Below are 27,527 nucleotides of genomic sequence, written 5' to 3'. Positions count from 1 at the left end.
GTTTTATGGTCTATACCCAGTTCCTGGCCAATCGAGCGAGTGCTCACATGCCGAGTAGACGGATGATTTCAACGATTTTATCGGTTTCCACGACGATTGGCCTACCAGTACGGGGTGTATCTTCGACAGCCACTACACCAGAACGAAATCGATCAAACCAACGTTGTGCTGTGCGAATCGTTACAGTATCGGGTCCATAAACTACACGAATTTTTTCGGCCGCCTTCGCAGGTAGTAAAAACGTAAAATATGGCGAATTTCTTGCTTGGTGGACTCCATCTTTGACGCGCTATAACTTGACACTTGTAGCACAAATTGTCGTCTTTAAATAGCCGTATAGTATGAACCGATGCGATAAGTACAACACAAGATATGTTTAAGTGTTGCCATATATTGACAATATACGACATTTCTTTTTCCCCTACCCAATATTTAGTTTTTCACCATGAATATGTATTTGTAAATCAATTTTATTGTAGTCAAAAAAAAAATTTTTTTAATGATTATTACGCTGGTGACAGCTCCATTATTTTCCAAATCAGGCTGCGGGCGCATGAACAGAGTCGGTGGGCCGCATGTTGGCCATCACTGCTTTAGATAATTCATTTTAACGTGCTGATAAAAAAAATTCCTCCGAATCGGTCGAGTAGACCCTGAGATATCGATACCACCAGCTGAAAAACATGGTTTCGAGAAAAACGCGTTTAAAGATTCGTACAGCAATGCTACTTCCCTTGAGATGATCACATATGACCACATTGCTATAACTTTTCAACGAGATGAAATATCGAAAAATCCTTTCAGGACAACATCAAAGCTTCTCAAAAATAAAAAAATTAACTATTTTTTTCGACCTTTCGGGTTCCCCCACCATTTTATTGATAAATTTGAGAATTGCCTGATACCGAAAAAAAAAATCAAAATATTTATTTTGTGTTGCAGACAGAACGATAGTGAACTGCAGTCACTTCTAATTTGTGTGTAATAAATTTCTGTTTATGTTGCACTCGATATGACATTTTCGGATGAATGTATCGCGACATCGCATCGCATCCAGTATAACAGTTATAATTTATGGCGTCGCAAGCAACAAAAAATGTTTGAATATAGCATGAACAGAACAACTTTCAAAAGCTTAGACTTTCAGGAAATGTGTCGAATCCGTGTGAGGTAGACTCTTGAACCATGAACGGTAAATATGTGTAAGTCTGAAATGCAACGTTTGAATCTCGCTATATTCTCCTTAGGGGCGATTGATTTAACGAAAGGCGATGAATTTCTCCAATCTTATATTGGGTCCCCTACCCGATATACATATATACAGGGTGCTCAATAATTTTGAACACACTTTAAAAATGTGTTAAAAAAATGGAAATACAAGATATTCTTTTCTGCGTCAATTTTGTATTGAGAACCTTTATTACATATGGGATTACAGTGGGATTTCAACCGCCAGGATATGTCGCCAGGTCAACTTAACTACGACGTCGCGGTACTCCTTCATCGTGCGTGGTAAACAAATAAAAAATGACAGCAAGTCGACACCGTGTGTATCGGTTAGCGTATACGAGGTCTGTTAAAAAAGTATCTTTCGAATTTACGCGGGTTACGTATATTCGATTCCAATTTTTTTGTGACATGATGTTGGTACTCATGTCTCTCACTTATGCTGACAAGTACGGCTATTTTGAAAGTTCAGTTAATTTTTGATTTTTGAATTTTTGTTTAATTCAAGTCGCTTGTTTATTGTTATGTTGTCATCCTTAGTGGAGAATGTATTGCTACTGACAAACGAAATTAATGAATTATTATAACTTGGTATTTCCCAAATAATTTTTTGGTGCACAACCTTAACACCTGCTTCACTATAGCGTCAGTTCAATGCATTGATGCAATGTCTAAGACACCAACGAAGCCTTCATGATGACAGAAAATAAACAATATTAACTGCTTGGCAAAAGGCTGAATATTTGCCTCGGCAGAGAATTATTTACGCTAGGGAATTATACCCTAGCGTAAATAATTCCCTCCCGCTATCTCCCCCCCCCCTTGTTTATATTATTGTATAAATCACTGAAAAAAATCCAGAACTTTTATTTCCGTGTGAGCTGACGATAGCCTAGCTTGATGATTCCCTACACAATTGTGTAGCTCAAAAAATTATTGCAATGTCGTCAGTATGATGCAATGATTGCAATGCCAGAGACATCAGCGAGTGAGCATTTGGTCGCGTCCGCAGCTCAGTCCGAAACGAAGACATGTGATGACGCAAAACAAAGAAGAACAAGCGATGTTCATCGTTTCGTATCTAGAACAATACTGTAAGTTTGCCTTTCCTTCCTTTCCTTGTAGAATTAAAGAGACTTTTAACTTTTTCAGCCACTGATTAACCCTATAGTAATCCTAGATGTAAGTAATGCACCTCAAAATTTACTGTTCTCTGTCGTCTGTCGATAGTAATGTTTATTTCCAGTGGTTTGTTCCACCCCATAGCTCGCTGATTATTTATTTATTTATTTCGTCAAACTATAGTAGACAACAATTACATACATTGCTTATAATTACATTATACTTAATGAATAATTAATAGCTATATTTATGAAAATCAATTATTAGAGGTATCATGTATTTTGTATTATTAATGAATTACGAAATGCAACGCAGCAAACATATATGACAAAACTGTAATTCACGAATACAATGATCTTTCAGTCAGTGACTTTTTCAATAATTTCTTCGTCATTGTCACATCAATTACATTACTGTACTTATTGTACGTTCTCATCATTCTATTAAGTGGACCATTCATAGCATATAAAGTTCGAAATGAAGTTGGTTTGAACAAATTGCGTACTTGCAAGGCTCGTGCTGGTGCATAAAAATTTAGATTTTCAAGTAAGTTTTCAGAACTAATCCTGTGTGAAAATAAGTCAATTAAACATGACATTGTGGCAATTTCTCTGCGTTTCTCAAGTGTTTCAATATTTATTAACATACAACGAGTTTCATATGGGGGAAGGGGATATGTTGTCCAGCCTAGCTTTCTCAGGGCAAATAATAAAAATTGTTTTTGTACTGATTCTATTCGATTGGAGATTGCAGTTCTTGATAGGGTGCCCATACAACACTGCAATATTCTAAAATAGATCTAACAAAACTTATATACAATGTTTTTATTGTGTATGGATCACTGAAACTGTAACTAAATCTTTTTATGAAACCGAGCATACTATTTGCTTTATTGATCATTGTATTGTAATGTTCGCCAAAAGTGAGTTTCGAATCAAGAATTATACCTAAATCTCTAATTTTGACGCATCTCTCTACAGTTTCAAATCCTAGAGAACATATGAAGTCATAAGTTTCATGTTTTCGAGTATACGATATAATAAAGGGTGTGTCACATCAAATTGCATCACGGAAAAAACGCTGTAGAAATTTAATTTTTAGGAATTATATCTTCAGCTTCAGCTTATAATCAGATAAGAGCGCATAGATCACGTTGGCCATGCTTCACTGTCAATTTTTCGTAAATTTGGAAAAATGTCGTCGAACGAAAAAGAGCGTCGTGAATTAATCCTGCGCACTCATTTCGAGAATCCGGAGTTGTCACATCGGGACATCGGTAAGATGCTGGGAATCGTCCAATCCACGGTCAGCAGAGTACTAAAACGATACTTCGAGAACCTAACCATCGACCGGAAGGTGAAGAACGGCAAAAATGGATGCTCCGTCAGTGAAAAAGATCACAAACGCGTAGTTAAGCAGTTTAGACGTGATCCGAGAAGTTCGGTCCGGGATGTCGCCAATAAGCTGAATTTGTCAAGTTCATTCGTCCAGCGGACCAAGCAGCGGGAGGGCCTGCGTACATACAAGGTTCAGAAGGCTCCTAACCGCGACGAAAGGCAAAACATGGTGGGGAAGACGCGAGCCCGGAAGCTGTACCCCGAAATGCTGACGAAGCCGCATTGCCTGGTAATGGACGACGAAACCTACGTCAAAGCGGACTTTCGTCAGCTGCCGGGCCTGTTGTTCTTCTCCGCAGAGGACAAATTCAGCGTTCCGGAGGAGATTCGCAAGCAGAAACTATCCAAGTTTGCCAAAAAGTACATGGTGTGGCAAGCGATCTGCTTTTACGGAAAGCGGAGCGCCCCCTTCGTGATGACCGGCACGGTAAACGGGCAGGTTTACCTTAAGGAGTGCCTACAGAAGCGCTTACTACCACTATTGAAGCAGCACGAGGGCCTGACCATCTTCTGGCCGGATCTCGCTTCGTGCCACTATTCAAAGGACGTGTTGCAGTGGTACGAAGCCAATGGGGTCACCTTCGTGCCAAAGGAAATGAACCCGCCCAACGCGCCGGAGCTTCGCCCAATAGAGAAATATTGGGCGATTATGAAGCAGGCCCTCCGGAAGAACCCAAAAGTTGTCAAATCGGAGGCGGACTTCAAGAGAAAATGGATTTCTGTTCAAAAAGAACTACAACCTGACGTTGTACAGAACCTTATGGACGGGGTAAAGAGGAAGGTGCGAGCATACGGGCTTGGGCTCGAAGTATGAATAAAAAGAAAATGCCAAAAGTTGTTTTATATTTTTTATTTTACTGTCTAAAATTTTCAAAAGGATCGGTCTACTGGGCGAATTTCTACAGCGTTTTTTCCGTGATGCAATTTGATGTGACACACCCTTTATTACATTTTTTTACATTAATATCTAAAAGACTTTTCACGCACCATTCGAAGAAAACATCTACTTCTTGTTGGAAAATCACAAGATCACTACATTTGGTTACTTCCATGTACAATTTCATATCATCAGCATATATTAGAATGTTGAGGTTAGTTAATACTAGTGACACATCATTTACGAATAGGATAAAAAGTAAAGGGCCTAAGTGAGAACCTTGTGGAACTTCGGATGTGACATACACTGGACTAGAGATTTTTCCTCTAAAGCGAACAAACTGTGTTCTATTGGTGAGGTAAGATTCTACCCACTTCAATAGAGTTCATGTTACTCCCATACGTTGGAGCTTGAAAATAAGCATTGGAATATCTACTCTGTCGAAAGCCTTGCTGAAGTCTGTATAAAAAGTCTCGACAACGTTGCCTCTATCCATTACCGCAAGAGAATAGGATACAAATTCTAACAGATTTGTGGCAGTGGATCTTCCTTTATAAAAACCATGTTGATTCGGTGAAATATAATGTTTTAACTGATTGAACATTTTAGTATTGACAATGGATTCAAATAATTTGGGAATACAAGATAATATGGCGATGCCATGATAGTTTCTTATGTCAGAACGGTTACCAGATTTCAATATGGGTAGTAGGAATGTTTTTTTCCAGACAGAAGGAAATATTGCGAATTTTAGCGATAAATTGAAAAGCAAGAACAAAGGATGACCGAAAGCCGATGCCAACTTTTTCAACAACATTGGAGGGATATCATCCGGCCCGGGACCTTTAGATGAATCTAGATCCTCCAGCGAGACAAGAAGTTCGTTAGCGGTAATATTATCAATTGAGACCGAGTTTGCACATTCGGGTAAAAACGAAAAATAATCGTAATCTCGAACCACGTTATTTGTTGTGTAGTTACCTTGGAAAAAACGGGCGAATTGATTACTAATATCACTATCATTTGATCCAACGTATTCTCCAAATTTCATACTTGATGGGAAATTATTAGATTTCATCTTATCGCTGGCAAAAAAAAAATTTCTTAGGATCGGATTTAATATTATTTTCTATCTTTGTAATATAGCTTTCATATTGTAGTGATATTTTCGTATCAAGGTTTTTACAAATATCTTTGTATATTGTTAAATTATCCAAAGTTTGGCTTGCTTTGTATCTTTTATGAGCTTTTTGTTTTTTGTTTTTGAGATTTTTAATATCATGGGTGAACCATACTGGTGTTTTTGAATTTGTATTAAGTTTTTTCTTTCTTGTTGGAACATGTTCGCTTATGATTCTATACAGATTATCATCAAAAATTTCAACAGCTTTGTCTATGTTCCTTTCATCTTTAAGTAGGAATGACCAATTTATATAATTAAGCTTACAATTAATTTGCTCGTAGTCTGCTATTTTGCTATCAAAATTTATCTCAAATTCGTAATCGGCGGGGCTCGTACTTGTGCTATCGATAAATAAAGAGTATTCTATAGCGGTGTGGAATTTTTCATTTTTCCAAAGAGGACATTCAGCTTTCGAAACATGGAAATCTTCTGTGCAATTAGTAAACAACAAGTCTAGGAAACAATTTAATTCATTTGAAATAGGATTGATTTGACATAGACCTAGTTGACTTGTTTTATCGAAAATAAGTTGCAATGTCTCATTTTCGCCTACAATCGGGAGTAAGATTGATTCGTTCTCCTCGTCTACAATGAAATCAATTGTATTTTGATTGAAGTCCCCGTAAATATGGATTTTAATTTTAGGGTCGAGTTCATCAACAAATGACTCTACAATATTTAAAAATTTCTCATAAGAATGTTTTTTGACAAAATTAGGAGGGAAATAGATAGATACAAAAACATGTGTTTGGCCATTAATACATACTTTAATCCACACATCATCAAATTCTTTATGTTGTTCACTAGGAATACGAACTGCGTTTAACAGGGGATTAACAGCAATGAGTACACCACCCCCCGATTTTTGATCACACAATGACAAATCTCGATCACACCTAAACACCGTAAAATTGCTAAAAAAAGATCTTATTACGATGTACACCGATGCAAGCAGCATGGAATCGTCTCGGACAACCTGCGCACTCCCACAGATTGGCGATCCCAGTTGTGTTATCGGCGATCCCAGTAACACAAATTTCGCAATTCATATTTGTTCTTTTTGTTTCGCTAGTTTGCTGCACACGAAAACCAACGACACACAAGTTGATTAGCACACAAAATTGATAAAATCGCAAATAAATTCAAAAACAATCGAATTGAAAGCGCGCGCGTTTGGAGCAATTTTTAAATGCGTCTACACCGATTGGCGACATATGCGAGTGAGCGTGTCTTCCTAACATTAACTCCGGACCACTTTGGAACTCATCTTAAAGACAAGCGTTTGACTTCTGCAACCAATACTGGTGGTCTGCCTTGCTTTTCGTCCAGAATTACGTAAACCCCGATCAAATTTGTTTGGGGCACTCATAGTATCTCTCAGTTGACATGCAACTGTTCCTTCTTTCTCCGTTCATCGTCTACCCTTTGTGGAAATGGGGTCGTAAAGTATTGATCATGGTAGGATTTTTTATTCTATTTTCTATCTGCTACACAATTGGAGTAGTTTTCATCTATGAGCTACGCGTTAAAAAACTATTAGGGGTTTGGACAAGCACAGCTATCTACCAACACACACCAGAATGGGGGCGTGGTTTGTGGGACATGTGTGGCATATCAAACGCGATGTCAATAGAGCTTAACTTAGCACTTAACCTGTTACGGGTTAGACCGACACCGACGAGGTAAGTTGCACAGGACAGATTGCTGGTTATATTTTACTAAAGATCGTACTGTTAGGTTATCAAAACTGCACGTAACTCTCGGATAGATTCTATCGGGAGGTATCATAATAGCGTGTGTTTTCAGTGCGTAACCGTTGTATCAGCCCGATTCGGAACAGATCCCTCGAATCGCGGACGCACTGTACGAGTCCACCAAACACGTACTCTGGGCTGCGAGCGTGGGTTGGATTGTGTTCGCTTGCACTAACGGATATGGCGGACTCGTGAATACGATCCTGTGCTGGCCCATTTGGCAACCACTTGGAAGACTATCCTGTTGCATCTTCCCATTCAAACGATACTCACTGTATCGATGCGAACTGTGCGCCATTTTAGCGATTCCGGGACAATGCACATATTTTGGGGAGATCTCGGTTTTACCATGCTGGCCGCGATTGCGTGGACGCTGATATTTGAAATCCCATTTGGGAATCTGGATGCAATGCTTTTGAGGAGAGGTAACTTTTCTAGCGTTTGAGCAAGCAGTGTGTGTTATATATTCTATTTCAATTGCAGCGAAAAAGACTCCAACCGATAGTAAATAAGATCTGTAACGGCTTATGAAACAATTGTGAAGTTCGAGACATTCAAGAAAAGTTTATAAACGTTTATTTTATTTCTCGTAATTGTATATTTATTAGGTTAACGATGAGGTAGTTCATTGAAATTACAATTCAAATGGAACACTTTTTTTCGTATTGATGGCTTTGGTAACTCGTAATGGAATGTTGTTGTCAAATAATCCGAGAAACAAAGACGGAATAGTAGATCTAACATTAACACAGTTGGTTTCATTCAGAATGTGTTTTGAATATTGATAAATACTGTCTCAGGTTGTATTTAATCAAACTATTGGTCAATTCTTGTTCCCATATTCATTTGAGCGACCGATTTTGCATTCCAGCCACGAGCCAAAGGCCATGAAAACAATACTCGTACCAACGATTCTTGCATGTCAATCTGAAAACCTTCGACAGTACTGAGATCGTGTCGAGTTACAATGAATTATACGAAGGTCGTTCAAAAACTAAGTTTCAGTGCCTCAAAAATCGCGGAAAAATAAAGTTAGGACAAAAAACAAGGTGAGGCGATCTGGCGTAGTGGTAACATCCATACCTCTCACGCAGAGATTACGAGTTCAATTCTCGCTCCCGACATTCTTCTAAAAATGACGAACCAGCCGATATGTGTTGAAAGTCACTTCTTCTTCTTCTTGAATGGCGTTAACGTTCCCTGTGGAACTTTTGCCGTCTCAACGTATTCATTAACTAGCGTCGTTCATTAATACTTGGTTGAGATTTCTATGCCGAATAACACGCCTTGAATGTGCTCTAGAGTGGCAAGCTCTAGAATACGCGTGACCACAGTGCAAGCCGGAAATAGAAAAACTCTGGTTGGGGGATTTTTCTTTGACGAAAAATCCCCCAACCAGAGTTTTTCTATTCCGAAGTGCGTAGCGTCCAACTTTTTGAAGGACGATGTTACTGCGCCACGAATTTCTTCAGATTGACCACCGAACGCCTGTTTCACCACCGTACTAAAGGGTGTGTCACATCAAATTGCATCACGGAAAAAACACTGTAGAAATTCGCCCAGTAGACCGATCCTTTTGAAAATTTTAGACAGTAAAATAAAAACTATTAAACAACTTTTGGCATACTTCAAGCCCAAGCCCGTATGCTCACACCTTCCTCTTTACCCCGTCCATAAGGTTCTGTACAACGTCAGGTTGTAGTTTTTTTTTGAACAGAAATCCAATTTCTCTTGAAGTCCGCCTCCGATTTGACAACTTTTGGGTTCTTCCGGAGGGCCTGCTTCATAATCGCCCAATATTTCTCTATTGGGCGAAGCTCCGGCGCGTTGGGCGGGTTCATTCCCTTTGGCACGAAGGTGACCCCGTTGGCTTCGTACCACTGCAACACGTCCTTTGAATAGTGGCACGAAGCGAGATCCGGCCAGAAGATGGTCAGGCCCTCGTGCTGCTTCAATAGTGGTAGTAAGCGCTTCTGTAGGCACTCCTTAAGGTAAACCTGCCCGTTTACCGTGCCGGTCATCACGAAGGGGGCGCTCCGCTTTCCGCAAGAGCAGATCGCTTGCCAAACCATGTACTTTTTGGCAAATTTGGATAGTTTCTGCTTGCGAATCTCCTCCGGAACGCTGAATTTGTCCTCTGCGGAGAAGAACAACAGGCCCGGCAGCTGACGAAAGTCCGCTTTGACGTAGGTTTCGTCGTCCATTACCAGGCAATGCGGCTTCGTCAGCATTTCGGGGTACAGCTTCCGGGCTCGCGTCTTCCCCACCATGTTTTGCCTTTCGTCGCGGTTAGGAGCCTTCTGAACCTTGTATGTACGCAGGCCCTCCCGCTGCTTGGTCCGCTGGACGAATGAACTTGACAAATTCAGCTTATTGGCGACATCCCGGACCGAACTTCTCGGATCACGTCTAAACTGCTTAACTACGCGCTTGTGATCTTTTTCACTGACGGAGCATCCATTTTTGCCGTTCTTCACCTTCTGATCGATGGTTAGGTTCTCGAAGTATCGTTTTAGTACTCTGCTGACCGTGGATTGGACGATTCCCAGCATCTTACCGGTGTCCCGATGTGACAACTCCGGATTCTCGAAATGAGTGCGCAGGATTAATTCACGACGCTCTTTTTCGTTCGACGACATTTTTCAAAATTCACGAAAAATTGACAGTGAAGCATGGCCAACGTGATCTATACACTCTTATCTGATTATAAGCGAAAGCTGAAGATATAATTCCTAAAAATTAAATTTCTACAGCGTTTTTTCCGTGATGCAATTTGATGTGACACACCCTTTATGGCACCACACTTGTGGTTATCAGTATTGTCGGTTCCTCTTTCAGACACCGTGAGTATTGCATTCGGCATATTCGTATCAGATGAATCATGATGCAACTCTCATATGACACTATGATTTTATCTAAATAGAATGTTTCGAAAGCATGTTTTCGACTTTCAAAAGAAGGGAAAAGAGATCTACATGGTGGAGTATGATTACGGGTTTGAATCACTATACGTGTTCAAAGTACTCAAAAAAAAAAGCTGGCTTCCTGAATGCAGACTGCTACCGACAACAAATGATGAATTTAATTGTATTGTAATTGTATTGTTGTATTGTTGGAAAAAAGACCGGAAGTGGTGATGAGATATTACAACTTTACAACGCACGGATGCACCGTCATATTCTTCAGACCTGACCCGTCATATTATCTAAATTATATATTATATTCTTGAGAGATGGGTGAAATGTATAGAGCCAGAAGATTTCTGATCGAACCCATTTTTCATAGGAAAAGCGGATTTTATTTGAACTGTAATTTCACACTTCTTTACAACTTTATTGCTAACCTAAAAAAGTACAATCATAAGAAATAAAATAAACGTAAATATAGATACTTTTCCTAAATGTATTGAACTTCACAATGGTTTCATAAGATGTTACAGATCTTATTTACTACCGGTCGGAACTTTTCGCTGCAATTGAAATAAAATATATATGCTATACATACGGCTTACTCAAACACTAGCAAAGTTACCTCTCCTCAACAGCAATGCATCAAGATTCCCGAATGGAATCTCAAATAACAGCGTCCACGCGATCGCGGCCAGCATGGTAAACCCGAAGTCCCCCCAAAACGTGTGCATTGTCCCGAAATCACTAAAATGGCGCACAGTTCGCATCGATCCAGTGAGTATCGTTTGAATGGGTAAATGCAACAGATACAAGCAATAGGATAGCTTTCCAAGCGGTTGCCAAATGGGCCAGCACAGGATCGTGTTCACGAGTCCGCCATATCCGTTAGTGCAAGCGAACACAATCCAACCCACGCTCGCAGCCCAGAGTACGTGTTTGGTGGACTCGTACAGTGCGTCCGCGATTCGAGGGAGTTGTTTCGAATCGGGCTGATTTAGTGGATACGATCCAAAAACACATGCCGTTATAATTCCTCCCGACAATATCCAACCGAGAGTTACGTGCAGTTTTGATAGTCTAACAATTCGATCTTTAGTTTGGTGTAAAATATAGCCAACAATCAGTCCCATAAACCACGCACCCATTCTGGTGTGTGTTGGTTGATAGCTGTACTTGTCTCGATCCAAACTCGATACGAGTAGATTAACGCGTAGCTCATAGATGAAAAATACTCCAATTATGTAGCACATAGAAAATAGAATAAGAAATCCTACTATGATCAATACTTTACGACCCCATTTCCACAAAGGGTAAACGATGAACGGAGATAGAAGGAACAATTGCATGTCCACTGAGAGATACCATGAGTGCCCCAAACACATTTGGTTGGGGTTCACGTAATTCTGGACGTAAAGCAAGGCAGACCACCAGTATTCGTTGCAGAAGTCAACCGATAGCCTTAAAGATGTGTTCCAAAGTGGTCCGGAGCTGATGTTCGGATACACGCCTACCGTGAACAGGATCAGAGCAGCAAATGCTGGGGTGAGGCGTAGATACCGATGCAGATACATAAGTGGGATATTTAGCTGGGACGAACGATCAAGCTCTTTCAGCAGACTCCAGCATGTTAGTAATCCACTCAGTAAGAAGAACGTGTCCACCGAAATACGTCCAGCGATAATCAGCGAGCTATGGGGTGAGGCAAACCACTGGAAATAAATACTCTCGATAGGCGTCTTACAATTCACTTTGAGGTGCCATACTCACATCGAGGATAGCTATAGGGTTAATCAGTGGTGCCGATAGCATCAACAAATAACTGTGGCCAAATATGATCCAGAGGATGGCCAGCACTCGGATACCATGAATACACTCGAAGGTCTCGGACTTCCGATGTTCAATTTTCACCGATTGTGTTCTTCTCATCATTTTTTTCCAGTTGGAGTATAATGAAAATGAAGTTAATGCGGGCGTCCTGGGATACGAAGCCATTGCTGTGATTATATCATATGAAGTACTAGTTGTCACGAGGAATGCACAAATTGAAAATATGATTCTGTTGGAGAAAATCAACGTGTTATCTTGAAGTTGTCTTGAGGCAATACAAAATATTCATACATAGCAGTTGCTCGTTTCGATCCCAGAGGAATTGGCCCGTAATCGCATTGTAGAGACAAATTGTTGATTTCAACATTGTACTTCAGTTTGATTATATCTTTCAAAAGAGCTTCCGATTTTTGTTCGGAGCAAACGTGCGGAAGACACACACCCACTCCAACTCCGTCAATCCTGGAAAATCAAGCATTAGTAGTATTTGATACACAATTTATACTGTTTGTTCAATTTACTCTTCCGTATTCAAGAAGAAACGACTTTGAATTCCATCGTTTGTCAAGTTAGACTCACGCGTTATCACCACCATACAATAGCGCCCATTTATACGACCAACAGCGTGATCATGCGTGTAGCCTTGACATTGATCATAGTTCCCAAAGTCGTATCTGTTACCATAGAACTTTCCTGAAGGCCAGTTTCCCCAGGAATCAAACACTAAATCAATGAAATTCCAAAGTTTGGCCACAGCATCAAACGAGATCAAACTATCAAACTTACACTGCAAAGCCCATAGTTCTTTCGAACTAAGTCCGGAGATAGCCGCATGCAATTGTACGTCACACAAAGTGTCATTCACATTCGCACTACCCGCAAAAACTCCCCTCCAACACAAACCAAACCAAACCGCCGTTGATAATATAGATAACCTCACGTGCATGGAATGCTTCATTGCCTCAACGAATCCGTTCGATCGGCTATTGCAATTGAAATTAGAACACCGACTGACCCAGTAGCACAATCGATGGCCCGGTTTATATCTAGGGAATCGGTCAATGGCCCAAAAACATTTTCTCTGATAACAGCTATCAACCCCCGCCACCCATTGAGTTTTCAACGGTTGTCGGTCATCGACATCTCGATTCCTGACGTAACGCTTCGGAGTGGATGCACTTGAAATGCAAGCGAAATTGAATGTTATCAGTTACTGCGTATCGAGACGTCAAATTTGGATGGTCATCGGACAATTTGAATAAACTGACTAGTATTGAGAATAGAAATACGCTGCTGATCGTAGCCAAAAAAAAAACGCACTTTTTAAAATATTTTATTCAAAGTAATGACCATTGGAAACAGCACATGTTTTTCCAGTTTTCAGACAGTTCATGAATGCTTCGTTTTGTTTTTTCTCGTATTTTGAGCCAAACCAGTAATCGAGACATTTGTGCACATTTCTGTAAGCATTGAAGTGCTGCTCAACGACTGCGTGTCCTATCGACGGAAAAAATGGTAGCCGAAAGGACGAATTGAGTAGCTCAAGCACCAGTCTGGCCCGTCTTGTTCGATGTGACGAAGCATTGTCATCGAGTAAAAAATGTGGTTTACCTAGAACATGCCGCTGTAAGCTTGCTCCAACATTCTATACGAATTGGGAGCGATTTTTTTTAGTTTAAAGCCAAAAAAAATGATATTCGCAGATCGTAGGTAAGTTAAAAAAAATCACAATTTCAAACACCATTCAATTGTTGTAGTTGCATGAAACTTCTGATTAATTGAATTAGAAATTGTTGACAGATATTGAAAAAACATAAAAACGACGATCGATATGATTTTTTACTACTTACATTAGCACGTACGAGGGCTGTCCGATAGTTGCTTAGCCTACAGAAAAAAAACAAAAAATTTGGAAAAGTGGCGATTTATTTCTCAACATAGTCTCCTCTTAGTTCGATACACTTGACCCAGCGATGCTCCAAATCTTCTTTAATCCATCTGAAAATACGCTTTCTCTTGGTCTGTAAAGTAGGCCTCCGTGGCGGCGATGACCTCCTCATTCGACTCAAATTTCTGCCCGGCGAGTGACTTTTTCAAGTTTGGAAACAAAAAAAGTCGCACGGGGCCAAATCTGGAGACTACGGTGGATGGGGTAGCAGTTCGTAGTGCAAATCGACCTATTTAGCCATGGTGACGGCGGAATTTCCATTCTTTCCATTTTTCTAAAACCCGCGGACACGCCCGCTTCCACACACGGTCAAAACAAAACTACGAGTTCGATTCGGTTGAAATTTTGACAGTAGCCGTTTACGAGAATATACTCCACGCTAGTAATCTCTCTTGCGATACTGACACCATCAGGCGATGAGGCTAAATACTTATCGGCCCTCGTATAACTATTAATGTGTAAATTTTCGTTTCATATTTAAACACCTTATTTTTACGGTCAACATGCGGTCAACAATACAGCTTAGAAAAAATATTTTTAACAATTTCAAAACTATGATTTTATCATTGAAGACGAATAACATGAAAACGACCTAAAAATTTTGAAGACGATAGTATGGAACAATTATTAACAAAAGATTGCCCAGCAAAGATTGCCCAACATATAATCGTATGAACAGCTATAATTGGAGGGGATATACATACATCCAAGACACATTTGGATGATATATGATGATTATATCTGGCTTATACACACAAAAGTGGAGACGATATACGTATATACCATATTTTATACGTATATAAAACCGTGCATAGCGATATACAATGCTTGTTACACCAATATGCGATTCAACCCGAGAATGCCATATAAAATGAACAGAATGAACGTATATAATACTGCATTTCACGATACAAGGATGATCATTATACCGATATACGACTTAATCCATCAATGATATAGAAAATCGTGCTTTGTATTTGATACGATTTTGGATACACATGATGCATCCTTCGATTGATATTTTATACGATTGTAATTTGATACGAATTTCCCAGCAAACATTAAATCGTATAACAAGCGTATATACAACATCATATGCCCTAAAATTTGATTGGCATATAATGCGCCTAACTGGCATATGCATGCAAAAGTGGAGGCCATATACATACATGACAAATGCTTACTGAATTTGTTTGGATGAATATGCAACTTTGACCGGCTATAATAGCGATTATGTTGAATTGAATTGCGATCTAATATGAATATATTCATGAATTGTCAAAGCACCAAATATGACTTTTGCCATACTCATATACGATTTATTACAGACATAGAAAAAAAAAGGCGCAAAATATTTTCGTGAAATGTTTATTATAGCCTCACGAATCGTCATTTTTATATATGAGTATTCATGTTTGTGGAAATAATAATTGTTTGATTGACTTGTGTTGGGAGTGGAATATGAATGTTTAAAATGGCACAGACTAATGTTTGGTGAAAACTGCTGCGATGTGGATTCGAACTCCGGTCGTCTGGATTATCATCAACCAGCTATCTCGCGCGGCTATCTGAGATTTAATTCAACAGCAGTTAAAACTTTCGAGTGCATCAGCATTTCATTGACATTTCAATATGATGTAATATGTTCTTTATTAGGATCTAATATGATTTACTGTTTCATGATTTTCTTCAGCATGCAACACGATTTACTACAGTACTGAAACGATTTAAATTATACGCTTATACGACACACAAACTACATCAGCGTAATATACGCATATGATGCGGATTAAATATATTTCACGACAATGTACATCATAAAATTGATGTTTATTATACCGAATTGCGACTTAATTTGATAATGGTATATAAAATCGAGTTTTTACATTTTATGCGATTTCAAATATACACGATACATACTTTGATTGATATTATATGCGATTATGATTTATTCGGATTTCTTGTAAGACTTGGCACGTGCAAAATTATACGATTTAATGTTTGCTGGGTTATATGCTACCTACCCAAATGACGGTCGATGAACTGTTTTGAAATATTTGAAAACAATGGCAATGGTTGATAAAGCAAATAACTGTACTACACGTGACTAGAAAGACAGAGATATCGAACGTCGAAAAGCCAGCTGTTTTAAAGACGAGAACAAATCGGTTTTTTTCTGTCACAAATACGTTGGTTACTACTGAGAAACATTATTTGACCAAGGTTATGTTCTGTATTTGATGAAATCAGGAAGCTCTTGTGTACATCGAGAAAATAAAACCGTCTGGTGATGTCTAACGATGATAACTTATTCATTTGAAGGTAGCTATGGAGGGAAAATTATAGAGGCATTGTTCACATAGAATTACGAAGTTATTTCATCCAATTCGTTTGTTTATCATTTCGGATATTATTTTGAAAGGAAGCGAAATTTAGGAATTAACTTTTTAATAGTTTTTGTTAATTGAGAGCTATGGAGACCGCAGACTGCTCGGTAGTTGTAGCGAGACAAGAATGAAAAATGATAATGAAGCTGCAAATATTTCTCTTCCGCGCTTCAGTTCAAACTATGCATATTCTTGAAATTTATTTTGAAGCAAACGATATTGCACGTCCAATCCACACGATAGCAGAGCATCAACTAACGGTTTGTAGTAGTAATAGTGTTAGATTATAGTGGTTTTGAAATTTTCAATCCAGTCGTCCCTAACCTTGAAAAAAATCCAATTAAAGGAAAACTAACACTGTATCCCAAGGCTTCAAAAAAGCAATTTTGGAAACTTTGAGAAGCTTTTGCTGAATGGTCGCTTATCGGTGACTTGTAAATCAAGAACAAAGAGCGATTACTATGACTCGGTTTATGTTCAGACGGATTGGTTGGATATGATAACCTTCTTGAGCATCTTTTCTCACTTAGATATGTTGATGTTCGATGCTCGGCTACGATTGGTTTCGCAATGGTATTGATGTATATGAATTGTGCCTCGCTGCGTTTGACTTGTTTTTGACGGCTTCACTTCGAAAGCACAGAAAAGCGCAATAAAAATTTTCGTAATTTAAACCATTTATGGATTAGGGAATTGTAATGTAAATTAGGCAAACAAATCTATCGGAAATACCGGATCGATTGGTATACAAATTCATCAAAAAACGTTAGCAGCAAAGACTTACTCACCAATATTTCTGAACTCGATCGGATTTGAAAATTCGCAATCCGTTCGAGGTTTACTTTTACAAATGTGGCAACTTTGCCTCGATGCGAAAAAAACGTCATAATTCATCCACATTTGTGATTTCAACTAAGTTTCATAATTATAATATAAAACATTTATAGGGCAGTTTCAGCAAAAGTTTCTTTTATCGCTTGCAAAAAATATGTATCTTTTTCATATAGAACGTGTACAATAAAGATGATTTTTATTCATAATGTTTATTTCAAAAGTATGTTTATTCCACCCGAAAATCCATTGAAATGCACCTGACACACTTAAACCGCACTTCAAACATAAGAGCCATTTTGAAGAAATGTCTTAGCTATTTGTAGCTCTGAATTTTTGATATTAAAACAACTGATTTTTATTAGCTAAACTAAGTTTTGTAGTACTGTCAAAGTTTTGCTTCAGACTTGACAACTAGTCGTCAAACTTTAAAAAAAATGAACCAGTATTCTAATAAAATATACATGGAATTAGGTAACTAATTTAGGAGGTGATAACTCAATTCTATGCCTCGAACTGACTCTAATTCAGAAAGTACGCTACTTCTAATGACTATCTTGCTTTCATTTGAAAGATTAGATAAGAAAATTTTGTATAGAATGCAATTGTGAAACATTTAAATAAATGGAACAATGCACCTTTTTGAAACAAAAAAAGCGTTCTTTCATAGGTTTGTATTGCTTTCTCCCAAAAATGCATGATAAACATGATTGTTTCTATCAACCAAATTGAAGCTCTCCAACCACTCTACTATTTCCTCCTTGACACCGCACTTGTATCCTTCTTGTTACCTTCCACTTAATTAAATGTTTCACAACTGAATTTTATGCAAAATTCTCTCATCTTTCAAATGAAATCAATTAATTCGTACTAAGCCGAGTACTTTTCCAATTTGAGTCAGTTCAAGGCAAAAACTCGGTCTCAAGAAAAGTTCAATGTTTCTATCGGGCAGCAGGTTTCAAAGTTATAAAATGTCCACGATTGTCCACGGTGAGGGGGGTAGGGGTATAGCCAATGTCCACGGATACGTGAAATAAATATTAGAAAAAAAAAACAATCACATCTGTATTTAAAAATCAACGAAATCTGTTTTTCATTTCCAAGAATTTTTTAACTTTCCCATCATGCTTGTTCTGCGTACTTGTTAGTGTGAACACAATGGTAGAATTCCTGGTTTTTGAAGATGCTTAAAATGAAATTGCTACAGAAGTAGTAAAGTAGAAGAAGTTAATAATCTATTTGGTGTCAGAGAACTAATCATAAAGCAGTTTGTGAAGATTTATCAGGTTGATCAAGAGCTTTTCGATAAGTTACCAAATATCCTATGTACAGTGTTGGAAAGAAAAAAGTAAACAGCATTAAGCAAAATACTCACCTCTATTCCGGTACACGTTCGGCGATTGGATTTCAATCCGATCGGTGAATGGATCAATCCGATCGAGTTCGAATATTTTGCTTTCTACCCGTTCGCCTCAAATCCTGAAGGGCGGTGAATTTCGAATCCGAACTTTCATCGCAGCAGTCAGACAACTGTAAAACCAAAACAAAAACAAAAACGGCACGTTGTTTTAAAAGTTATATTTTCTGTAGGAAATTATTTATTGCGCATTCGTCTACATTTGAATTAAAGGTAAAACCATGTAAAATAATATAGAAAATTCTCATTGATTTTTAGAGCGGTAAGCGGCCACAGGAGGCTACTCATCAGATTCTAAATACCACACAGCAACGATACGGATGTGACGGTCTATCATTTGGAGAAGCCTCGTCTTGTGAACATATTTTCAGGAAACCAGCAGGATGTGGTTTACATCTACAAGGTGGACAAAGTTGTGAAGGAAAAATATCCCTCACCCGAAAAAAAAAACCATTTCCAATTACACGACATCAATCGGATCAACGCTACATTCGAATTGTTGGCCCTGGCATTCCCAGACTTTCCAAATGCGGTCAGGTTGATACACCTGAAGAGTGGCACAGTTTTCCGAAATTTTCCGATGATGAAGGCAAACCTTGGAAACGTAAGGCTGCAATTTTCGCCTTGTAGCGGTTTCATAGCGAATGGAAACCGACAAAGCGTGGTTTCTTTGTTTAGAGTTAAGTATAAACTGAATCATTAAAGTGTAGTTAGTAAACGTGAGATGAACACAAAAAATTTATTATTTTTTAAAAAAAACGAAAGAAAATTACAATCTCAATAAATCACTCAAAAATCATCCATTTCCATTGAGCTCACCGCTTCTAGCTTCTGTGGACTTTGCTCGAGGACAATCTGATTGGCGGTTCCTCGGAGTAATCACAAGTATTCATGCGATTTCCGGCACCTCTCGGTTCACCGTGAAGGGATACTGTTGTACCTTGCCAGCTTCCAGCATGAGGATAGCGCGTCGAAAATTGGTCAGACTTAGCGGTAATTCATTTCTTCCCGATGTGCTGAAATGCAAATAGTAGTGTTACATTAAAGAAACAAACAAATGACAATCTTACATTAAACATTTTAAGAATATCCTTCTCAGACGGACCGCAGGAATAATTCGAATAAAAATATACTTTTTGGGTTGACACTAGTTGCATAACCTACACTGCATACACTAGTTGCAAATCATGACTAAAGGCTGATTAAGACGATGCCAGTCAGCGCTCTAGTTGAAGTATCCAGTGAATAGAGAACAGACACTCTGTTCCAGTTAGAGGCCAATTACTTGTTCGATACTGGTACAAGATACTTGAACAGAGTGTCTATTCTCTGTTCACTGGATACTTCAACTAGAGCGCTGACTGGCATCGTCTAAATCAGCCTTAAGTACCAACATTGTATTAAAAATGTCAAAATAATGATAATTTTTTATTTGGAAACACAGTGCATGTTAACCCTTTGCGGTCGTATTCAATTTGGACATGGGTTCCATGCTGGTCGGAATTATTTTTATTTGAAAGAGCAGTAATTCATAATTTTAATGATAATTAAAGATAAACAAGATTATTTCAATCCGTTGTGAACTTTAGATGTGTATCTACTGAATAATGTGTTTTAAAATGCTATTTTATATAAAAAATATATTCTAAAACTCTCGTTCGTATGCCATCTTTCGACACAGTCCCTCAAAATAAGGTACTGGTTTTTGACTACAGTTCTGCACGGTGAAAAAGGTTGGTGACTGAGCCATAGGAACGCGAAGATTTAATTTTTCACTTGGATTACTTTTTCCACAAATGTACACTTTCGCGAGGAATTGGAATTTGACCTATTGAAAAAAATTAATACATTACGTGTTCTTTACAAAATCAACAACAAATTTCGCACGAATTATAACAAGTTTATAATTCGTAGGCCATCCTTAGTTTCCAATCAATCCAAACAACGTATTCGGCCAAGCTACGGCATGTGGAAATTTGAATCTCGCTCCACGCAGAGGTAGCTGCTCGTTTAAGCTCAATAAAACTCGCATACTGCCTATTCTTCGGCAGTTCTATTCTTCGTGCGATCAATCTACATAAGTTACCGATTGGGGTGAGAACTGGTAAAAAAGCAGGGTAGTCCCGAATCGAAGCCCCAGTTCTATAAACCATGTAAAGGACTTCCGACTTTAATTAAATGATGCTTTATTCTGTTGGAATAACACGGTGGTTTCGATGCAAAAACGGCAGAAAATGATTCAAGAATACTTCCTTGAACTCCTATTGAAATTCTTTGTTTTAAAAAGGCTTTAAACTTTTAGGTTCATTCGCCTCTAAATCCTCGAACTCCTAATTTTTTATTCGCGTGAGTGGAAAAGTCATTTGAAACAGTCCCTTCTGAGAAATAAAATCTAACATTAAATAATTTTGAATTGGAATAAGGGTGCAATCGAGGTGTTTACTTGGTAATTTTTAATATAAAAATATTCAGGAATGTCCACGTGGACAAGGGGGTCTGGTCAATGTCCACGCTTGTCCACGGAGGGGGCGGGGGAGTCTAAAATCGTGCTTTTTTGTCCACGTGGTATGTGGACAGCCCCTAAGTTCCTTGAGTTTCACGACACACACCTTAGACCGTACTTGAAACATAAGAGTCATAATGGAGGGGCTTAGAATGAAAGGGGTGTAAGTGGTTTGATCGATTTCTCTACATCGACTCTCTCTTGTGGTCATAGCTTGGCTGCAAATAAATTCCCAACTGTATTTGACAATGTGGAAGATAGGACAGCACCTCATCTATCGGATTCTATAGCAAACCTAAATTGGAACGTTTTTGCAATTGAGTTGTGAACTGAAGAAAAAGTTGATGAAGAGAAATCGATCAAGTCACTTAAACCCCTTGCATTCTAAGCCCCTCAATGAACAAATGTCGTTGGTATTCATCACTCTGAATTTTTGGTTTCAAAAATCTGGCTACAAAGCAAAAAATTCAACGAAATGATGTTTGAAGTTATCATTTCTACTGAAATTAATTTTGTAGCTCTATCGAGGTTTTATTTCAGTGTTTTTCAAAATGCATATTTTGAATATTGGAAATAAATTACAGAACAGACTCGTTTCTGAAGGGTTGAAACGTGTTTTGTTTATTTCTGTTTTCATTCACCATATACACATACTTATACAAATCTCTCTGTCAAACAATGTTTACGAAAAGCAGCGAGTAGTTTGTTTACTTTCGCCGTTTGCGCAGATTGATAGACATGCTGTATGCTAGAATGTATTGAAAGTTTTACGCACGTGTATATAATAAAGTTCGGGTTATATTTCTAGTTTATGGTTGAAACTATCCGTAGTTCATAGACAAAACTATCGTAATAAACGAATAACCAGATATAATGCTGATCGGAAGCATGAGCCGCTATGTGTTACCTCGGTCACACATGCTGCTACTGAATCGAGCGGGAGCTCTGAAAAGCCGAAAAGTGTTCTCCAGAAGTTCAACAGTCATGTGGCCAGCGTCAAACATTCACACGCATCCCTATGTTGGGGCTAAAAAGTTCACCGACACCGAGAATGACTACGCGCGGGAGATTCTGCTGAGCAGCATCGTAGCAGCGCCCAATGTGGTTGCGGCTCTTAGAGCTCCCGAGAGCACTCAGCAATTTGATGAAATTATTGACTGGGAACCGCTCTCCGATCGGGAACTGCTGGATCAGTTCCATCAAGTGGTAGAGATTTGCGCACGCGACGACGAGCTTTGCATTTCCGATGAGCGCTTCGACAGTTTTGTGCACTCATTCGTTAGCAAAATGCCACAGTTCGACGAAGAACAATTAGTTGAGACACTGAAGCTCCTGGTGAAACTGGGACCAACTCCAAATATTAATACGAGGAATTATTCCCAAATATGGGAAGCTACTGACAAGGCATGCCTCGCGAAAGTGCCCAGTTGGAATACAGAGAAGCTTCTCTTCATGGCTGACCAGTGGTATCCATTGAGACTCGCCAAAGTAGGAAAATTTGTTGGTAAAGCTGTTTTTAAGATAAGTAGTAAGCTGCGGAAGCTGAACAAAGATGATTTGGTGCGGACGGTGTTCTATATAAATTTGACGAGGGTTCCGGTGGAAAATATGATTGATATCGAGCTCAATCTGAAGAACAATTTCTACCGTTTTGACATTGACGATCTAGCAATTCTTTGTATGGGATTTTTCAAAACACAGACTCCTATCAGGAGCGTTGAACTTATTTCTAAAATTTATCAGCTCACTATGCACAATGCATCAACTGTGAAAGATATAAGTTTAGCAGCTATTCTGAAGCTCCTTCGATATTCTTCGAGAATTCCACATGCTCAGTGTATGGAACAGTTTCTTACTGTATTTACTCCGGAAGTACCCAGGATATCCCTCTTCTGCTGTCTTCATTTGGCTTTACTAGGAAGCGACATCCATCTTGGTCATCAGCCCTGTCTGGAAGCTGTAATTGAGCGGTTTATCAAAGATATAAAGCTGTTACGACTTAAAGATATGGAACGAATTGCATTCGCTATTGCCCAGAACAATATGACACATACCGACAACAGGGATATTACGTTATTGAGTGCAATCCTCGATGAGATGCCATCTCGAATCGACGAAATTACAACTTACCCAAAAAGTTACCTAACCCTGTTGCACTTCCTCACGTTGAAAGACGTCTACCGCGAGGAGCTGATTACGGCCGCATTCGAGCCTCGCTTCCTCCACATGACCTACGGCCGCAACGTTGCCAGCGCGGGTCGTGAGGTCATCTCATTGGATGGATATCTGCGGATCAATTTGCGCGATGGCGGCAAATACAGTGGAAATTACTTCCCAGAGAAACAGTTCAAAATCATCGCAAAAATGACACAGGACTATATTCCCAGCAGGGAATACCGGTTGTCCAAGTCGGACCGGATGTTGCTGGAAATCCTGGAGACACTACAGAAGCGACACAAATTCGCGCACATCACTCATCTACTGCCGCACTATCAACGGCCGGATGTTGCGCTGCTGTGGGATTCCAACCAGAGGCAGCTTCTGGATGTGGCATCCCGATGTCCGAAGCAGTACTCGGGGAATATTTTGAGCCGGCAGTTCCTGCTGAAAGACGACTCGGACAGGCAGGAGCTCAAGTTGATCTCCATCGTCGCTGGGTCGTGGAATTGCTACATTCGAGGACAGGATCGAGTGACGGGGGGTTTTGCAATGAAACTGAAACAGCTACGGTTGATCGGTTTCGAGCCGGTAGTGGTAAGTGCGGATTGTATAGATTCCTTCAAAACAATTCTGATTTAAAACGTTTTCACAGATACCGTGGTATGAGTGGCCAATCAATTCAGAGGAAGCCATGGACACTTATCTTTTTGAAAAGCTCAATCCGTTATTGGAACAGCAATAGATATAGTAATAGTATTATTGTCGTGGAATATAAATTCGATCCGGGAAATTACTGTATATAGATAATCATTTCCAGGTTATAACTAGAGGCGAATGAACTGCAAAGTTTAAAGCCTCTCAAAAACAAGGAATGGAAGGTTATAACATTGAACAAATCGATGATCAGAAAAAATATAAGTTATTATTTTGAAAGTAATCCGTTGGCATTAGAGTGTCTATTGCTGGTAGTTTCATGGGGTCCAAGCAATTAGTGGTACAGGCAAAGCTTTTTTTGTGCGACCCTTTTTACGAGATTTTATTATTAACTCAGAGTTATAGGGCACTATTATGTGAATCGAATCGAGAAGTCTATACAATCCTTATCACTATCACACCGAGCAAAATTTCGCATTTTGTAAATCGAGATGATTTTACCGAGTCGACATCTTGCTCGAACTTCATGTGTTGTGAGTTGCATATATTTAAGCGTTTATGAAATGTTTCCCATTGCCCTCAGGGATACAAACTAAAACAAAATAATTCTCTGAAGTTATTTTCTACTTCTTGAATGGCGTTCACGTTCCCTGTGGAACTTTTGCCGTCTCAACGTATGCATTAACTAGTGTCATTTAGTAATACTTAGTTGAGATTTCTTTAGCCAAATAACACGCCTTGAATGTATTCCGAGGGGCAAACTCTAGAATACGCGTCACTGTGGTCACAAGTCGAAGGAAATTTCATTGACGAAAAATCCCCCGACCAGAACGGGAATCGAACCCGAACACCCGGCATGATAATGTGAGACGCTAACCACTCGGCCACAGGTGCTGAAGTTATGCAACAAGCAAATCAAACAACTCGAGAAAGTCTGACAGTTGCACCGATAGCCTTCACTCTGTCGATGCTGTCAACTTTGTTTGATATCTATGGGCACCAAGGCGCCTAGAAGTATATACTAAGGTGGGCCAACTTGCTAAAACCACTCTTCAGCCATCTTGGAAGTCTACTGTTTACTTTTTGTTTGTAAACAAAACACAATACGCTATTGCCGCAGCTCGCTCCTGATCAGTCTGTCTCTTTCACGCTACAAGCAAATAATTCCCCTTCTACTTTCTTCCGTGCTGTTTTCATATACCGCTCCCCTAACCAACTTAGTGACGAAACAGCCTCACCTAGTACCATAGACCCGTCTTGATGGGCACCTTACACGATCAAAATTATTGTGTCTTCAATATCGTGACAGAATGGCTTTTGACATTTGATCTAACCTCAATCAATATTTTGCCACCTTACACGGTCAATATCGCCATCAACCTGGGAGTACGAAAGTATCCGCGATAGAGATGGGCAAAACCTAGGTAGTGCGGACTGAATCAAAACGGCTGTCAAAAAAGATCCAATGATCAGGAGTGTTATTTTTCTTATGATAATATTGTTATCAAAAGCAAAAATAATTAAACTCATAAAATGAACGAACTACATTTTTCCGTCAATTTTTTAATTGACCATTGCATCTCCGACAGCCACTACACCAGAACGAAATCGGTCAAACCAACGCTGTGCTGTGCGAATCGCCATAGTATCGGGTCCATAAAGTACACGATTTTTTTCGGCCGCCTTCGTTGCAGTTTTACCTCGCAGGTAGTAAAAATTTAAAATATGGCGAATTTCTTGCTTGATGGACTCCATCTTTGACGCGCTAGAACTTGAGACTGAAAAGGATAATCACAACACTGTCAAAACGACACTTGTAGGACAGATTGTCGTCTTTAAATCAGGGGTTAGACATCAATTGAATATAGGCTACCCAAAATCAAAATCAATATGGCGTCATTTGTTTACTAACATATCATTTACGAGGATTGAAATCACGGAGATAGTATGCTTTATTTTTAACTGCATGAGCGATTTTCATATTTCGGTTTCACATGGAGGTGTTCAAATTTAACATGGAATTTAAAGTTAGCCACTATTCGACTATATAACCGGACCGAGTTGTAAACAATAGTAATTGATAGAACCAAAATGTCAGTAAACCGCAGCAATATTGGGTACACTGGCAATACGAGGGATTTGACGTTTTAGTCATACCCGTGCTTTAAATAGCCGTATAGTATGACCCGATTCGAGAAGTACAACACAAGATATGTTTAAGTGTTGCCATATATTGACAATATACATTTCTTTTCCCCCAACCCAATATTTGGTAGTTTGAAGCTTGATATAATGATTTAAAATTATTAATTGAGAGAAAACAGGTGTGGCTTAGTGTACAATTTGACTTTTTTTTATTTAGACCGTATTGATTTGGAAATATAAGGCGATTTGCTTAGGGTGTTACTTAGGATTGTTACAGTAGTTCAGTATATGCATATTAGAGTGGCAATGGATGTATGGAAAAAAAATCATCATCGAATCTAAAGAACCGACCATGTACATTTTGTTTATTGGCCTGTGCAAAATTTCAGCTCAATCGGACACTATTATGTGTATTTATACACTCTTACCTTGATTCATCGAAATTGTGAAAATACCTTAATCACAACCTTAAACCCATACGTTTTAACGTGTCCGGATTTGCATAAATTATTGAAAGCCTTCTGGAACTCCAAATGTTATATATCAATCAATGAGGACACGCATTACATTGATACTGAATCAGGTGCAATGCTTGTGGTCCACTGTCATCCGTTTTTGGAATCTCTGGAGTACCTTTAATGATGTAACGTTTGGAAGATAAACTTTATTGGCCTAATAAGTTAAGACCCCAGTTAAATTATTTATATAATTCTCGTCTAGTGTCAGAGTGTTTTTTTCTATTGCAACGGCTTTCAATTACAAAGTTCATTCACCTCTAGCTTTGGAATGGACCAATCGAAAGACGGTCAATTGAAGGTCTAAGGGTGGGTTTAGACTAGTGATATATTCATGTGAAGAAATATGATTAGATTGATAGATGGATACAACTTTAGTGATTTCTCACCAGTGAGGAATTCACAAGCGTTTACATATGCTGAATTTATTCAAGTTATATATACCTCGAATAAGTGTATCATATTTATTCTCACCCGTTTACACCTATTTTCACGTGAATAAATCCATCTATAGCTATAGATCTCCCTAATTAGCGAATGATCGATCATTTGGCTACGAAGACCTTCAGATCATCTAGTACATCCACACGTCAGATCAGAGGATTCTGTTATTGGGTCATTGACTAAAATATAGCTGATTTCGGTGAATGTTAATGCTTTATCTGAAATAA

General features: G+C 38.9%; 2 protein-coding genes and 1 long non-coding RNA gene across 3 annotated transcripts; 1 reads left to right on the top strand and 2 right to left on the bottom strand.

Annotated features, from left to right (window-relative positions):
- Positions 1-10,836: 10,836 nt before the first annotated feature.
- On the bottom strand, positions 10,837-13,491 carry LOC129762288 (nose resistant to fluoxetine protein 6-like). The gene is made up of 6 exons (XM_055760426.1): positions 13,083-13,491; positions 12,818-13,019; positions 12,588-12,758; positions 12,237-12,525; positions 11,092-12,178; positions 10,837-11,029 (listed from the first exon to the last, which is right to left on the bottom strand). The coding sequence occupies exons 1-6, from the start codon at positions 13,252-13,254 to the stop codon at positions 11,010-11,012; spliced, it is 1,941 nt and encodes a 646-aa protein (XP_055616401.1). The 5' UTR covers positions 13,255-13,491; the 3' UTR covers positions 10,837-11,009.
- Positions 13,492-18,605: 5,114 nt separating this feature from the next.
- LOC129762620 (uncharacterized) lies at positions 18,606-20,199 on the bottom strand. Its single transcript, XR_008740679.1, has 3 exons — positions 19,950-20,199; positions 19,699-19,895; positions 18,606-18,992 (listed from the first exon to the last, which is right to left on the bottom strand). It is a non-coding gene; the product is annotated as an uncharacterized LOC129762620 (long non-coding RNA).
- A 1,906-nt stretch (positions 20,200-22,105) lies between these two features.
- On the top strand, positions 22,106-27,408 carry LOC129772247 (uncharacterized). Its single transcript, XM_055776195.1, has 2 exons — positions 22,106-24,136; positions 24,195-27,408. The coding sequence occupies exons 1-2, from the start codon at positions 22,256-22,258 to the stop codon at positions 24,282-24,284; spliced, it is 1,971 nt and encodes a 656-aa protein (XP_055632170.1). The 5' UTR covers positions 22,106-22,255; the 3' UTR covers positions 24,285-27,408.
- Positions 27,409-27,527: the final 119 nt, after the last annotated feature.

The sequence above is a fragment of the Toxorhynchites rutilus genome, chromosome 1 (genome assembly GCF_029784135.1).
Source record: "Toxorhynchites rutilus septentrionalis strain SRP chromosome 1, ASM2978413v1, whole genome shotgun sequence".
Lineage (NCBI taxonomy): Eukaryota > Metazoa > Arthropoda > Insecta > Diptera > Culicidae > Toxorhynchites > Toxorhynchites rutilus.
Note: the sequence above shows the minus strand (reverse complement) of the source record. Positions and strands in the feature narration are given on the sequence as shown.